The 16,089-nt window shown below is 59.4% G+C and overlaps 1 protein-coding gene across 1 annotated transcript; it reads right to left on the reverse strand.

Moving 5' to 3' along the window:
- Positions 1–567: 567 nt before the first annotated feature.
- Positions 568–9,445, reverse strand: PML (PML nuclear body scaffold). The gene is made up of 5 exons (XM_077786003.1): positions 8,594–9,445; positions 5,012–5,592; positions 3,616–3,902; positions 2,900–3,092; positions 568–948 (listed from the first exon to the last, which is right to left on the reverse strand). The coding sequence occupies exons 1-5, from the start codon at positions 9,178–9,180 to the stop codon at positions 866–868; spliced, it is 1,731 nt and encodes a 576-aa protein (XP_077642129.1). The 5' UTR covers positions 9,181–9,445; the 3' UTR covers positions 568–865.
- Between the last annotated feature and the right edge of the window lie 6,644 nt (positions 9,446–16,089).

A 16,089-nucleotide genomic window follows, 5' to 3' on the forward strand; every position in this document is an offset into this window, starting at 1 on the left:
ACTCACTGGCATCCTCCCAAAACACAGTCTCTCTTGAAGGAGATTTGGTTCAGGTTGTGGCTAACACGGAAAAGTCCAGCCAAAAGCCACGCTTTATCCCCCTCCCATCTAGAATTCTTCCTTCTAACATCCCAGGGTCCAAGGTGTCCCTCTTCCTCTCTTTCAAACCGAGGAGGGGAAAGGAAAATTCACAAAGCTTTCATTTCTCAAGGAAGGGTTAAAAGTCCGAACTCCCTGGATGGCTCGATGCCCGGACATCCAGCAACTCCCATGCACTGGGCACCTTGCAGCTCCCCCCTCTCCTCCTTCCTCACAGTGGAATTGCTGACAGAACTGCCGCTGTCTCTTTTCTCTCTCCCTCTCAGGAGAGAACCTCTGGGGCGGGGGGGCGGGAACTGAGACATCCCAGATTCCTTCCACCCTTCCATCTGCAGGGGCCAGCCCGGTTCCAGTCCTTCCACCACCCTTGGGCCTTACCTCAGTCAGGCCATGGGGCTTCCCCTCCCCACCCAGCTCGTGGCTGGGCAGGGGAGGTTTCCACTGCACACTGACCAGAACCAAAGAGAGCGAGTTCCCTGGGAATTCTGCTTTTAACCCCTCTGTGTTCTCAGAGGCGTGTCCACCTTCCATTGGTCAATATCCAAATTGAACTCTTCCTTTCGGAAAAAATTCTCTTTCCGTGTCAAACCATGACACCAGGAAACCTCAAAGCCCCGAAGAAGAGATCCCAGCAGATCCCAGCCAGATTTGGGGCCGCTCCGGAACACCGGAGCCTCAGTCCAGGAATAAATTTGGGAATGGCTAAGAGGAGGAAAGCCCAAGCGGAATTCTGGGAATGGGAATGGCGGGACGATCCGCTGGGACGTCAGCACGGCTCCGGTGTCACCGTCACCACCACGGTGTCCTCGTCGCTGTCGTCCGAGCTGCAGATTATGATGCTGCCGTCCTCTGAAATGGAAATCCCAAAATTCCGGATCCCGCGGGATCAACATTCCCGACATATGCGCCCAGAGCCAACCCCTGGAATGGCCGTGACTCCAAGGATCTTGAATTCCTGGGATCCCTCACCCCATGGATCCTGAATTCCATGGATCTCTCATCCCACGGATCCTGAATTCCATGGATCCTTCACTCCATGGATCCCTCACCCCATGGATCCCTCATCCCATGGTTACTTCATCCCATGGACCCCTTATTCCATGGATCCCTCATCCCACGGATCCTTCATCCCACGGATTCCTCATCTGGTGGTTCCCTCATCCCATGGATCTCTCTCCCCATGGATCCTGAATTCCATGGATCCTTAATCCCATGGTTCCTTCATCCAATGGATCCCTCATGCCATGGTTATTTCATCCCATGGACCCCTTATTCCATGGATTCCTCATCCCATGGATCCCTCATCCCACGGATTCCTCATCCCATGGATCCTTCATCACATGGCTCCCTCATTCCATGGATCCCTCACCCCATGGATACCTTATCCCACAGATCCTTTATCCCATGGATCCTTCATTCCATGGATCCTTCATTCCATGGATCCCTCACCCCGTGGATCCTGAATTCCACAGATCCTTCATCACATGGATTCTGAATTCCATGGTTCTTCACCCCACGGATCCCTCACCCCATGGATTCTGAATTCCATGGATCCTTCATCCCATGAATTCTGAATTCCATGGTTCCTTCACCCCACAGATCTCTCATCCCATGGATCCCTCATCCCACAGATCCTTCATCACATGGACCCTTCACCCCATGGTTCCTTCACCCCATGGATCTCTCACCCCATGGATCCTGAATTCCATTGATCCTTCACCCCATGGTTCCTTCACCCCATGGATCCTAAATTCCATGGATCCTTCATCCCATGGATCACTCATCCCATGGTTCCTTCATCCCACAGATCCCTCATCCCACAGATCCCTCATCCCACAAATCCTTCATCCCATGGAACCTTCACCCCACAAATCCTTCACCCCATGGTTCCTGAATTCCATGGTTCCTTCATCCCACAGATCCCTCATCCCAATGATCCCTGACCAAGTGGATCCCTCATCCCATGGATCCCTAAATCCCACGGATCTGCACCGTCCCCATCCGTGGCCAGGCCTAGCAGGGAATGGGGGCGCAGAGAGGCCGGGGGGGATCCCAGGGGACGGGGACACACGGGATAACAGGAACGGGGACACACGGAATAACGGGAATGGGGACATGTGGGATAACAGGAACGGGGACACGCGGGATAATGGGGACAGGGACACATGGAATAACGGGAACGGGGACACGCGGGATAACGGGAAAGGGGACACGCGGGATAACGGGAAAGGGGACATGAGGGATAATGGGGACAGGGACACACGGAATAACGGGAACGGGGACACGCGGGATAATGGGAACAGGGACACGCGAGATAACGGGAACGGGGACACGCGGGATAACGGGGACGGGGACACGCGAGATAACGGGAACGGGGACACGCGGGATAACGGGAACGGGGACACGCGGGATAACGGGAAAGGGGACACGCGGGATAACGGGAAAGGGGACATGAGGGATAATGGGGACAGGGACACACGGAATAACGGGAACGGGGACACGCGGGATAACGGGAACGGGGACACGTGGGATAACGGGGACGGGGACACGCGAGATAATGGGAACGGGGACACGCGGGATAACAGGGACAGGGACACGCGGGATAACGGGGACGGGGACACACAGGATAACGGGAATGGGGATGTGGGATAACGGGAACGGGGACACACGGGATAACGGGAATGGGGACACGCGGGATAACAGGGACGGGGACACGCGGGATAATGGGAACGGGGACACGCGGGATAACGGGAACGGGGACACATGGAATAACGGGAACGGGGACGCTCCCGGCGCTCACCGGTGTCGCCGGCGCGGGCGCAGTTGTGCGGTGCTGCCGAGGGCCCGGGCTGCGTCGGGAATTCCCAGCGGGATTTGGGATGGCTGGGGCCCGGCTCGTGGTCGCATTCCAGCTTCAGGATCTTGGGGGACACCTGGCTGCCCTGCTCCACCATGGGCTGCGGCCGCGACGTCCAGCAGCACAGCGGGACCGGCTGGAAAAGCAGGAGCGGGATCGGGGATGGGATCGGGGTGGGGTTGAAATTGGGGTGGGATTGGGATTGGGATTGGGACTGGGATTGGGATTGGGGTGGGATTGAGATTTGGGTTGGATTGGGGCTGGGATCAGGATTGGGGTGAGATTGGGATTGGGGTTGGGGTGGGATCGGGGTGGGATTGGGATGTGGATTGGGATGGGAATTGGGATGGGCATTGGGACTGAGGTGGGATTGGGATTGGGGTAGGATTGGGATGAGATTGCGATGGAAATTGAGACTGGGATGGAATTGGAATTGGAATTGGGATGGGATTGGAGTAAAATTGGGATTGGGGCTGGGGTGGGATTGGGATGAGAATTGGGATTGGGCTTGGGAATTGGGGTTGGGATGGGGATTGGGGTGGGATTGGGATGAGAATTGGGATTGGGATTGGGATGGGGAATTGGGGTTGGGATGGGGATTGGGGTGGGAACGCCTGGATCCCAGCAGATCCCCCCTTGAAGGGATGGATGGGCCTCACCTGCCCCACGTGGATCTCCTCCGGGCTGGGGGAGACGCTCTGGGGCTTGGGATGGGCTGGATCCTCTTCCTGCGGGAAAAGCAAGGAGTTAGGATGGGAACACCCTCGGGAATGGGGAAACTGAGGCACGGGGGGTCTGGGATGGGTCTGGGTGCCATGGCTAAGGAATTTCCCATATTGTGCCCAGTGGGATGTGGAAATTCGTGGGGGAGGAAACCTTGGGAATAGCGGGATGGGGAGGGAAAGGAGAGGTGCAGGTGTGGGATGGGGCAGGAGCACCCCGATATCTCACCAGGTTGTTCTCCAGGGCCACCTCAACCTCGGGGACATCTGGGGATGGAGAAAACCGGGATGAGATCCCGAGCCGGAGCCTCCGGAGCTGGGAAAATCCCGCTCGGCAGCTCCGAACCCCTTCCCTCCGGATTGGGGTGGCCCCGGGGGCTTGGGAGGCTCCGGGGAGCCGGGAATGGGCGTCCCCAGAGCCACCGGGATTGGGGACACCCAGAGGGGCTCCAAGAAAACCACGGAGCAAATCCTGGCTCGGCAGGAGAGGAGCCGGAGCAGGGAAACGGGGAGAGGAGCTGGAGGAGAACATGGAGGAGAAGGGGAAGGAGGAGGAGGAGGAGAAGGAAGAACAAAGAGAAGAGGAGGAAGGAGGAGGGGAAAGAGGAAAGATAAGGAGGAGGAAGAGGAGAAAGGAGAGAAAGAAAAAGGTGAAAAATAAAAATAAAAATAAAAATAAAAATAAAAATAAAAATAAAAATATGAAAAGAAAAAGAAAAAGATGAAAAAGAAAAGGAAAGGAGAAGAGAAGGAGAAGGAGAAGGAGAAGAAGAAGGAGAAGGAGAAGGAGAAGGAGAAGGAGAAGGAGAAGGAGAAGGAGAAGGAGAAGGAGAAGGAGAAGGAGAAGGAGAAGGAGAAGGAGAAGGAGAAGGAGAAGGAGAAGGAGAAGGAGAAGGAGAAGGAGAAGGAGAAGGAGAAGGAGAAGGAGAAGGAGAAGGAGAAGGAGAAGGAGAAGGAGAAGGAGAAGGAGAAGGAGAAGGAGAAGGAGAAGGAGAAGGAGAAGGAGAAGAATCCAGTGCTGCCCCTGCTCTCAGAGGGTGCTTTGAAGCCAGCTGAGCCCCACGCTCCCTCCCCTCCCCATCCCATCCCATTATCCCATCCCGTTATCCCATCCCATTATCCCATCCCATCCCATCCCATCCCATCCCATCCCATCCCATCCCATCCCATCCCATCCCATCCCATCCCATCCCATTATCCCATCCCATCCCATCCCATTATCCCATCCCATCCCATCCCATCCCATCCCATCCCATCCCATTATCCCATCCCATTATCCCATCCCGTTATCCCATCCCGTTATCCCATCCCGTTATCCCACCCCGTCGCTGACCTGGCCGCCCCGTGACGCGCTCCACCAGCGCCCGCAGCCGCGCCCGGCACTCGGCGAAGTCGGGCGGCTCGCGGAGCTCGGGGGGCTCGGGCGGCCGCAGCCGCCGCAGCTCCAGCAGCGCAGCCTTGACGAAGGGCTGCATGTCCATCAGCTCCTGCTCGCCGCCGTAGCGGCCCAGCCTGTCCACCAGCCGCTCGGCCGCCTCCAGCCGCAGCAGCGCCGCCTCGGCGCCGCTCAGCTCCTCCGCCAGCGCGCCGCGCCGGCCGCGCTCCGGCCGCGCCTCCAGCAGCGCCAGCAGCTCCTCGGCCTCGCTGCGCACCAGCTCCTGCAGCCGCTCGGCGCTGGCGCGGACGCGCTCCCGCAGCCGCTCCCGCAGCTCCTCGTGCCGCGCCACCTCGCCCCGCAGCCGCGCCAGCGCCGCCTCGAAGGCGCGTCGGAGGCACCGCATGTCGCGGCGCAGCGAGCGCAGCTCATCCTGGCGCCGGCGGCTCTCGGCGCGCAGGTCGCGGAACGGAGCGTGGCCGGTGTCCAGCAGCGCGCACGGGCAGCACAGCGCCCGCTCGCAGCGCGGGCAGTAGATGCTGCCGGGGGGAAAGGTTGGTGGGTGTCAGGGAGGGGTGGTGGCACGAGGGGGCACGGCGCGGCCGCAAGGGGTGGGGACAGCCGGAGCGACTCCAGGGTACCGGGATTGGCTCTCAGGATGGACACGGGGCAGGGATGGACAGTGGTCAGTGATGGTCAGGGGTCAGTGATGGTCAGGGGTCAGTGATGGTCAGGGGTCAGTGACAGACAGTGGTCAGTGATGGACAGCAGTCAGTGATGGACAGTGGTCAGGGATGGTCAGTGGTCAGTGATGGTCAGTGGTCAGTGATGGTCAGTGGTCAGTGACAGACAGTGGTCAGTGATGGTCAGGGTCAGTAATGGCCAGCAGACAGTGATGGTCAGTGGTCAGGGATGGACAGCAGTCAGTGATGGTCAGTGGTCAGGGATGGACAGCAGTCAGTGATGGTCAGCAGTCAGTGATGGACAGTGGTCAGGGATGGACAGCAGTTAGTCATGGTCAGGGGTCAGTGATGGACAGCAGACAGTGATGGTCAGCAGTCAGGGATGGACAGCAGTCAGTGATGGACAGTGGTCAGGGATGGACAGCAGTTAGTCATGGTCAGGGGTCAGTGATGGACAGCAGTCAGTGATGGTCAGTGGTCAGTGATGGTCAGTGGTCAGGGATGGTCATGGATGTTCAGTGGTGGTCAGTGATGGTCAGTGGTCAGTGCCCGTTCCAGGACAGCCAGGCCGTGCCCAGATCTCGGCTGGAGCTCCCCTGGCACCGCCGGGGTCTCTGTGGGGTCACTGCCACCAGCCCCCAGACACAGGGGGCAAAATCCCACTGGCACAGCTTTGGGGACAGATTTGGGGTCAGGGGACTGGGGACAGGATGAGATTTGGGGACAGGACAGGATTTGAGAACAGGATGGAATTTGGGGACAGGATGGGATTTGGGGACAAGGGATTTGGGGACAGGGGATTTGGGGACAGGACGGAATTTGGGGACAGGACGGGATTTGGGGACAGGACAGGATTTGGAGACAAGGGATTTGGGGACAGGGAATTTGGGGACAGGACGGGATTTTGGGGACAGGATAAGGTTTGGGTACTGGATGAGATTTGGGTACAGGATGAGATTTGGGGACTATGACATTTTGGGACAGGATGAGGTTTGGGGACTGTGTGACATTTTGGGACAGGATGAGGTTTGGGGACTGTGTGACATTTTGGGACAGGATGAGATTTGGGTTCATCCCACTCCTGCACATTCCAGGCTGGAGCATCACCCCCAAACCTCCTGGAGCAGGGTGGGATTCGGGGGCAGGACAAGCTTTGGGGACAGGACGAGATTTGGGGATGGGGAGGTTTTGGGGACAGGACAAGATTTGAGGACAGGACGAGGTTTGAGGACAATATAAGTTTTCGGGCCATGGCAATGTTTGGGGACAGGAAGAGTTTTGGGGACAGGATGAAATTTGGAGACAATTGAGTTTTGGGGACAGGATGAGATTTGGGGACAGGATGAGATTTGGGGAGAGGATCTGGGGCCATGGCAATGTCCGGGGACAGGCCAAGGTGTGGGGAGAGTGTGAGATTTGAGGACGGGACAAGGATACGGGACCAGATGAGATTGGGGACAGGACAAGATTTGGGGACAGGATGAAGTTTGGGGACAAGATGAGACTTGGGGATGGGATGAGCTTTGGAGACAGGACAAGGTTTGGGGATGGGATGAGATTTGGGGACAGGACAAGATTTGGAGCCAGGACAAGATCTGGGGCCAGGACGAAGTTTTGGGACCAGAACAAGATTTGGGGCCCGTGTGAGATTTGAGGACAGGATGAGTTTTGGTACCAGGACAAGATCTGGAGCCAGGACAAGATCTGGGACCAGGATGAAGTTTGAGAACGGGACAAGATTTGGGGCCAGGACAAGATCTGGGGCTAGGACAAGATCTTAGACCAGGAAAGATCTGGGGCCAGGACATGGCTTTGGGATGGGACAAGATTTGGTACCAGGACAAGCTTTGGTACCAGGACGAGGTTTCAGGATGGGACAAGCTCTGGAGCCAGGACAAGCTTTGGTACCAGGACAAGATCTGGAGCCAGGACAAGATCTGGAGCCAGGATGAGGTTTTGGGATGGGACAAGCTTTGGGGCCAGGACAAGCTTTGGTACCAGGACAAGATTTGGGGCCAGGAAGAGATTTGGGGACAGGACAAGATTTGGGGCCATGATACAGTTTGAGGACGGGACAAGATCTGGGGCCAGGATGAGGTTTCGGGATGGGACAAGCTTTGGAGCTAGGACAAGCTTTGGTACCAGGACAAGATTTGGGGCCATGATACATTTTGAGGACGGGACAAGATCTGGGGCCAGGACAAGGTTTCGGGATGGGACAAGCTTTGGTACCAGGACAAGATCTGGGGCCAGGATGAGGTTTCGGGATGGGACAAGCTTTGGAGCTAGGACAAGCTTTGGTACCAGGACAAGATCTGGGGCCAGGACAAGGTTTCGGGATGGGACAAGCTTTGGTACCAGGACAAGATCTGGGGCCAGGACGAGGCTTTGGGATGGGACAAGATTTGGGGCCAGGACAAGCTTTGGTACCAGGACGAGGTTTCAGGATGGGACAAGCTTTGGGGCCAGGAGAAGTTTTGGTACCAGGACAAGATCTGGAGCCAGGACAAGATCTGGAGCCAGGACGAGGTTTTGGGATGGGACAAGCTTTGGAGCCAGGACAAGATCTGGGGCCAGGACGAGGTTTTGGGATGGGACAAGATTTGGTACCAGGACAAGATCTGGGGCTAGGACAAGATCTGGAGCCAGGACGAGGTTTCGGGATGGGACAAGCTTTGGAGCTAGGACAAGCTTTGGTACCAGGACAAGATCTGGGGCCAGGATGAGGTTTTGGGATGGGACAAGCTTTGGTACCAGGACAAGCTTTGGTACCAGGACAAGCTTTGAGGCCAGGACAAGATCTGGGGCCAGGAGGAGATTCGCGGTGTCGCCCGCAGCGGTGCCGAGGCGCTCCCACCTGCAGACGCGGCTCTCCTCGGGGTGGCTGTCGCTGGAGCAGAAGAGGCTGCAGGAGCCGCGCGTGTCCTCCAGGAACTGCCGCGCCGAGCCCGCCCGCAGCTCCTCCACCCTGCGCACCCTGTGCGCCTTCTTCTTGTGCCACCACTGGTGCTCCTCCAGGCAGCGCCCGCACAGGAACTCCTCGCACTCCTGGCACCAAACCAGCGCCGCCTCGGCGCGGCAGTGCCCGCAGCCCGGCCCGCCGGCGCTGCGGATCTGCCGCCAGAGCTGCAGGCGGCTCCGCAGGTTGCAGAAGAGCAGGTTGTCCACGGCGGGCACGGCCGCGGCCGCCCGGCAGCGCGGGCACTGCTTGGTGTCGCTCAGGCACGCCGGGCACAGCGTGTGCAGGCAGCGCAGCAGCCGCGGCTGAGGCGACTCCTGCCCGCAGCCGTCGCAGCGCAGGAATTGGAAATCGTCATCTTCTTCCTCCTCATCCTCGCCCTCGGCGGGGTGATGGGGAGGGGAGGCCGGTGCCGGGGTGCTCGAGGCCGGGCACGGCTCCGGCTGCTGCTCCGGTGCCGCTTGTGCCTCCGGTTCCGTCTCCATCTGCGGGGATGCGCCCCCGGGATGGAGCAGGTCGGGGGTCGGAGCTACAGATCCCGCTCGGGGCTCTGCTGTCCCGCCCCTCGCTCCCTCGCCACCCTCCCGAGCTCTCGATCTTCCCGGAATCTCGGGTTCCCGAGCGCCGGTGGAAGTGAAAGTAAAACGCTTTCCGTGCCGCCATGGCCACCGCCCCTTCCTGCCCCGACAGAGGGAAAAGCCGGGACACCCGGACCCCAAAACCTCCCTGGCTGAGACCCCAAAACCCCCTTGGCTGAGACCCCAGAATCTACCTGGCTGAGACCCCAAAACCTCCCCGGTAGCAACCCCAAAACCTCCCTGGCACCGACCCCAAAACCCCCTTGGCAGCAACCCCAAAACCTCCCTGGCTGAGACCCCAAAACCCCCTTGGCAGTGACCCCAAAACCCCCTTGGCAGCAACCCCAAAACCTCCCCGGTAGCAACCCCACAATCTACCTGGCACCGACCCCAAAACCCCCTTGGCTGAGACCCCAAAACCTCCCTGGCTGAGACCCCAAAACCCCCTTGGCTGAGACCCCAAAACCTCCCTGGCTGAGACCCCAAAACCTCCCTGGCTGAGACCCCAAAACCCCCTTGGCTGAGACCCCAAAACCTCCCTGGCTGAGACCCCAAAACCCCCTTGGCTGAGACCCCAAAATCTACCTGGCAGCGACCCCAAAACCCCCCCGGCAGTGACCCCAAAACCCCCTTGGCTGAGACCCCAAAATCTACCTGGCAGCGACCCCAAAACCCCCCCGGCAGTGACCCCAAAACCTTTGGCTGGGACCCCAAAACCCCCCCGGCAGTGACCCCAAAACCTTTGGCTGGGACCCCAAAACCCCCCCGGCAGTGACCCCAAAACCTTTGGCTGGGACCCCAAAACCCCCTTGGCTGAGCCCCCGAAGCCAAGGGAACCCCCTTCCCACCCCGCCCTAAAAACGCACCCGGCCCCTCTCCCCGGGCAGGGGCTCCGGTCTGTCCCCGGGACCCCCCAGGTCCCCCCCGGGTCCCCCCCCCGGGTCCCCGGTCTGGCCCGGGTCTGTCCCGGGTCTGTCCCGGGTCTGTCCCGGGTCTGTCCACGGGTCTGTCCCGGGTCTGTCCCCGGGTCCCTCCCGGTACCTGCGGGGCGCGGCGGGGACGGGAACGGCGGGAGGAGGAGCGGGGAGAGGGAGGGGAGAGGGAGGGGAGAGGGAGGGACAGGGAGGGGACAGGGAGGGACAGGGAGGGGACAGGGAGGGGAGAGGGAGGGGAGAGGGAGGGACAGGGAGGGGACAGGGAGGGGACAGGGAGGGGAGAGGGAGGGGAGAGGGAGGGACAGGGAGGGGACAGGGAGGGGACAGGGAGGGACAGGGAGGGGAGAGGGAGGGGAGAGGGAGGGGAGAGGGAGGGACAGGGAGGGACAGGGAGGGGAGAGGGAGGGGAGAGGGAGGGACAGGGAGGGGACAGGGAGGGGACAGGGAGGGAACAGGGAGGGAACAGGGAGGGGAGAGGGAGGGGAGAGGGAGGGACAGGGAGGGGACAGGGAGGGGAGAGGGAGGGGAGAGGGAGGGACAGGGAGGGACAGGGAGGGGACAGGGAGGGACAGGGAGGGACAGGGAGGGGACAGGGAGGGGACAGGGAGGGGAGAGGGAGGGCGGAGCTGTGAGGCGGTGCCCGGGAATGCGGGACCGGGAATTTGGGATCAGGATCTGGGACCGGGATGGGGATTTCAGATCGGGATGTGGGATCAGGATGGGGATGTAGGATTGGAATGGGGATTCTGGGACTGGGAAGGGGATTTGGGATCGGGATGGGAATTTGGGATTGAGGTGTTGCCTAGGGTTGGATCTGTGGGATCGGGATTTGGGATGCAGGGATGGGGAGCAGGATATGGGATCAGGATGGGCACTCTGGGACCGGGATGAGGATTTGGGACTGGGATGGAGCCTGGGAAAAGGATTTGGGATCAGGATGTGGGATTGGGATGGAGATGTAGGATTGCAATGGGGATTCTGGGACTGGGATGGGGATTTGGGATCGGGATGGGGATGTGGGATCGGGATGGGGATGTGGGATTGGGGTGGGGATTTGGGATTGGGGTGGGGACTGTGGGGCTGGGATGGGGATGTGGGATCGGGATGGGGATTTGGGATCGGGATGGGGATGTGGGATGGGGATCTGGGATTTGGGATGGGGATCTGGGATTGGGGTGGGGACTGTGGGGCTGGAAGGGGACCGTGGGGTCGGCTGTGGGGTCGGGAAGGGGATCCCGGCCCCGGGAAGGCGCCGCCGGAGCCGGGACGGGGACTTGGGGACAAACCCAGCGGGGCTGCCCTGCTCCCAAACCCCATCCCAAATCCCAGATCCCGCTCCCAAACCCCATCCCAAACCCCAGATCCCGCTCCCAAACCCCATCCCAAATCCCAGATCCCGCTCCCAAACCCCATCCCAAATCTCAGATCCCGATCCCAAACCCCATCCCAAATCCCAGATCCCGCTCCCAAACCCCATCCCAAATCCCAGATCCCGATCCCAAACCCCATCCCAAACCCCAGATCCCGCTCCCAAACCCCATCCCAAACCCCAGATCCCGATCCCAGATCCCGATCCCAAATCCCAAATCCCAATCCCAAACCCCAGATCCCGATCCCAGATCCCGATCCCAAAGCCCAAATCCTGATCCCAGATCCCGATCCAAATCCCCATCCCAGATCTCGATCCCAAATCCCAAATGCCAAATCCCCATCCCAAATTCCCATCCTAAATGCCGATCCCAAATCCCAAATCCCAATCCCAAATGCCAATCCAAATCCCCATCCCAGATCCCAATCCCAAATCCCTGTGGTCCCAAATGCCGATCCTGATCCCCGTCCCAAATCCCAGATCCAGATCCCAGATTCCAAATCCCAAATCCCAAACCCCAAATCCCAAATCCCCTTCCCAAATCCTGATCCCAAAATCCCAAATCCCGATCCCAAAATCCCCAATCCCGATCCCAAATCCCCATCCCAAATCCCAAATGCCAAATCCCCATCCCAAATTCCCATCCTAAATCCCGATCCCAAATCCCTATCCCAAATCCCAAACCCCAGATCCCAAATCCCAAATCGCGATCCCAAACCCCAGATCTCAACTCCCCATCCCAAATCCCGATCCCAGATCCCAGATCCCAAATCCCCATCCCAGATCCCCATCCCAAATCCCATATCCCAAACCCCAGATCCCGATCTGAAATCCCAAATCCCGATCCCAAATCCCTATCCCAAATCCCAAACCCCAGATCCCAAATCCCCATCCCAAAACCCCAAACCCCAAATCCCTATCCCAGATCCCAGATCCCCATCCCAGATCCCCATCCCAAACCCCGATCCCAGATCCCAAATCCCGATCCCAGATCCCAAACCCCAAATCCCGATCCCGTTCCCGATCCCGATCCCAAATCCCGATCCCGATCCCGATCCCAAATCCCGATCCCGATCCCGATCCCGATCCCGATCCCAGATCCCAAACCCCAAATCCCAAATCCCGATCCCGATCCCAAATCCCCATCCCAAATCCCGATCCCAAATCCCCATCCCAAATCCCGATCCCGATCCCGATCCCGATCCCAATCCCGATCCCAAATCCCTATCCCAAATCCCAAACCCCAGATCCCAAATCCCCATCCCAAATCCCCATCCCAAACCCTGATCCTGATCCCGATCCCGATCCCGATCCCAGATCCCAGATCCCAGATCCCAAATCCCGATCCCAAATCCCGTTCCCGTTCCCGATCCCAAATCCTGATCCCGATCCCAAATCCCGATCCCAAATCCCAAATCCCGATCCCAAATCCCCATCCCAAATCCCGATCCCAATCCCAAACCCCAAATCCCGATCCTGATCCCGATCCCGATCCCGATCCCGATCCCAGATCCCAAACCCCAAACCCCAAACCCCAAATCCCGATCCTGATCCCGATCCCGATCCCGATCCCAGATCCCAAACCCCAAACCCCAAATCCCAAATCCCGATCCCGATCCCAGATCCCAGATCCCAAATCCCGATCCCGATCCCGATCCCGATCCCGATCCCAGATCCCAGATCCCAAATCCCGATCCCGATCCCGATCCCGATCCCAGATCCCAAATCCCAAATCCCCATCCCAAATCCCGATCCCGATCCCGATCCCGATCCCAAATCCCGATCCCGATCCCGATCCCGAGGCCGCTCACGGGCCGGGCTGGTCACGTGTGGCGGCCACCAGGAAGCGCCACCGCGGCTCTTTCCTGTGCCCAGCCCGCTCCGGCGACATCGCCACCTGCCCGCGGGCACCGGCTGGCACCGGGCTGGCACCGGGCTGGCACCGCGCTGGCACCGCGCTGGCACCGCGCTGGCACCGCGCTGGCACCGGGCGGGCACCGCGCTGGCACCGCGCTGGCACCGGGCGGGCACCGGGCGGGCACCGGGCTGGCACCGGGCGGGCACCGCGCTGGCACCGGGCTGGCACCGGGCTGGCTCCGGGCTGGCACCGGGCTGGCACCGGGCTGGCACCGCGCGGGCACCGGGCTGGCACCGGGCTGGCACCGGCTGGCACCGGGCGGGCACCGCGCTGGCACCGGGCTGGCACCGGGCTGGCACCGCGCGGGCACCGGGCTGGCACCGCGCTGGCACCGGGCTGGCACCGGGCTGGCACCGGGCTGGCACCGGGCTGGCACCGCGCTGGCACCGGGCTGGCACCGGGCTGGCACCGGGCGGGCACCGGGCGGGCACCGGGCTGGCACCGGGCTGGCACCGGGCTGGCACCGCGCGGGCACCGGGCGGGCACCGGGCTGGCACCGCTTGGATTTGTCACCTGGGGTGGCATCTGAGGTGGCACCACTGGGACTTGTCCCCTGAGGTGGCATCTGGGGTGGCACTGCTCAGATTTGTCACCCGAGGTGGCACCCGAGGTGGCACCGCTTGGATTTGTCCCTTGAGGTGGCACCTGGAGGACAGCACTCGGGTTTGTCACCTGAGGTGGCACCTGGAGTGGCGCCACTGGAATTTGTCACCTGGGGTGGCACCGCTGGAATTTGTCACCTGGAGTGGCACCGCTTGGATTTGGCATCTGAGGTGGCACCGCTGCGGTTTGTCACCTGTGTTGCTACCCCAGGTGGCACTGCTCGGATTTGTCACCTGAGGTGGCATCTGAGGTGGCACCACTGGGACTTGTCACCTGAGGTGGCATCTGGGGTGGCACTGCTCAGATTTGTCACCCGAGGTGGCACCCGAGGTGGCACCCGAGGTGGCACCGCTTGGATTTGTCCCTTGAGGTGGCACCTGGGGTGGCACCACTCGGGTTTGTCACCTGAGGTGGCACCTGAGGTGGCACCGCTCGGGTTTGTCACCTGCGGTGGCAGCAAAAACCCCAAAACCATTTTCTCAGTCCTCAGCCCAGGTGACCCCAACCCTGCCCTGGTGTCCCCTGAGTGCCACCAACCCCGGTGACCCCAAACTCTGTCCCCATGGGACCTCAAACCCTCAAATGTCACCGGCCTGGTGACCCCAAACCCTGTCCTGGTGTCCCTGGAGTGTCCCCAAGTCCAGGTCACCCCAAACTCTGTCCCCAGGGGACCCCAAACCCCGCCCTGGTGACCCCAAACCCTGTCCTGGTGTCCCTCAAGTGTCCCCAAGCCCAGGGGACCCCAAATCCTCGAGTGTCCCCAAGTCTAGGTCACCCCAAACTCTGTCCCCAGTGACCCCAAACCCCGCCCTGGTGACCCCAAATCTCTCCTGGTGTCCCTGGAGTGTCCCCAAGCCCAGGGGACCCCAAACCCCACAAGGGTCAGCACTGGGATCCCGGAATTCCCTGGGATTTGCCCCAGTTGGGATCCCATTCCCAACCCCAGAATTCCCAGTTTGGGGATCCTGGAATTCCCGGTGATCCCATGGGATCCTCCTCGGGATCGGGATCCCAACATTTGTGGGATTTGCCCCTTTGGGGTCCCGTTCCCGACCCCAAAAATTCCCGGCGATCCCGTGGGAATTCCCATGGAAAATCCCGATCCAGAGGGGGAAATCCTCGCTCCAGGGGCCATTCCCGGGGTATTCCCAAATATCCCAAACGGATGCCCCCAAATTCCCGGGAAATTCCAGGGAAAATGGGAATTCTGGGATGCCAAATCCCAAAAAAACCCCAAATTTTCCCGGGAAAAAATCTGGGATGCCAAATCCCAGTTTGGAATTGGGAAAAATGGGAATTCTGGGATCCCAAATCCCCAAAATCCATTTTTTCCTGGAAAAATTCCATGAGCCCAAATCCCAATTCCAGGATCCCAAATCCCAAAAATCCAGTTTTTCTTGGAAAAAAATTCTGGGATCTCAAATCCAATTCCAGGATCACAAATCTCACTTTGGAATCGGGAAAAATGGGAATTCTGGGATCCTTAATCCCAAAAATCCCGTTTTTCCTGGAAAAGATTCTGGGATCCCAAATCCCAATTCCAGGATCCCAAATGCCCAAAAATCCAATCTTTGGAATTCCAGATCCCAAGTCCCAAAAATCCGATTTTTCCCGGATTTTTGGCCCTTGGAAAAGGGAGAAGAGCTCGGAATTCCCACCGAAATTTGGGATCAGCTTTTTTCCAGAGGGAAAATCCCAGGGAAAGGAGGAAATTTGGGATCCTGGGTGGGATTTTTCCCGATTTTTCCCGATTTTTCCCACCTTGGGAACTCCCTGATCCCAAAAATCCCGGGAACCCCTCTGGAATCAGACCAGGATTTTTTTCCTGGAAAAATCTTCGGGAAAAAGAAAAACTCTTCCCAAATTCCCATTTTCCCATGGATTTTTATTTTTTTCCCATTTTTTTGGAAAATCCGGGAATGGGAACGAACCCGGGGCCGGTTTTTTGGGGAAAAAAAATCCCAAATTGGGATGAGAAAAGCGGGAATTTC

Source organism: Lonchura striata, chromosome 11 (assembly GCF_046129695.1).
Source record: "Lonchura striata isolate bLonStr1 chromosome 11, bLonStr1.mat, whole genome shotgun sequence".
Classification (NCBI taxonomy): Eukaryota; Metazoa; Chordata; class Aves; order Passeriformes; family Estrildidae; genus Lonchura; species Lonchura striata.

Bases quoted from the DNA above. Each gene is read 5' to 3' on its own strand.
- PML (XM_077786003.1), bottom strand. From the start codon at position 9,180: ATGGAGACGGAACCGGAGGCACAAGCGGCACCGGAGCAGCAGCCGGAG. The intron at 3,903-5,011 runs GTCAGCGACGGG...CAACCTGGTGAG, and splicing joins GCGCGTCACGGGGCGGCCAG to ATATCGGGGTGCTCCTGCCC. The intron at 3,093-3,615 runs GTGAGGCCCATC...CTGCTTTTCCAG, and splicing joins AGGAGATCCACGTGGGGCAG to CCGGTCCCGCTGTGCTGCTG.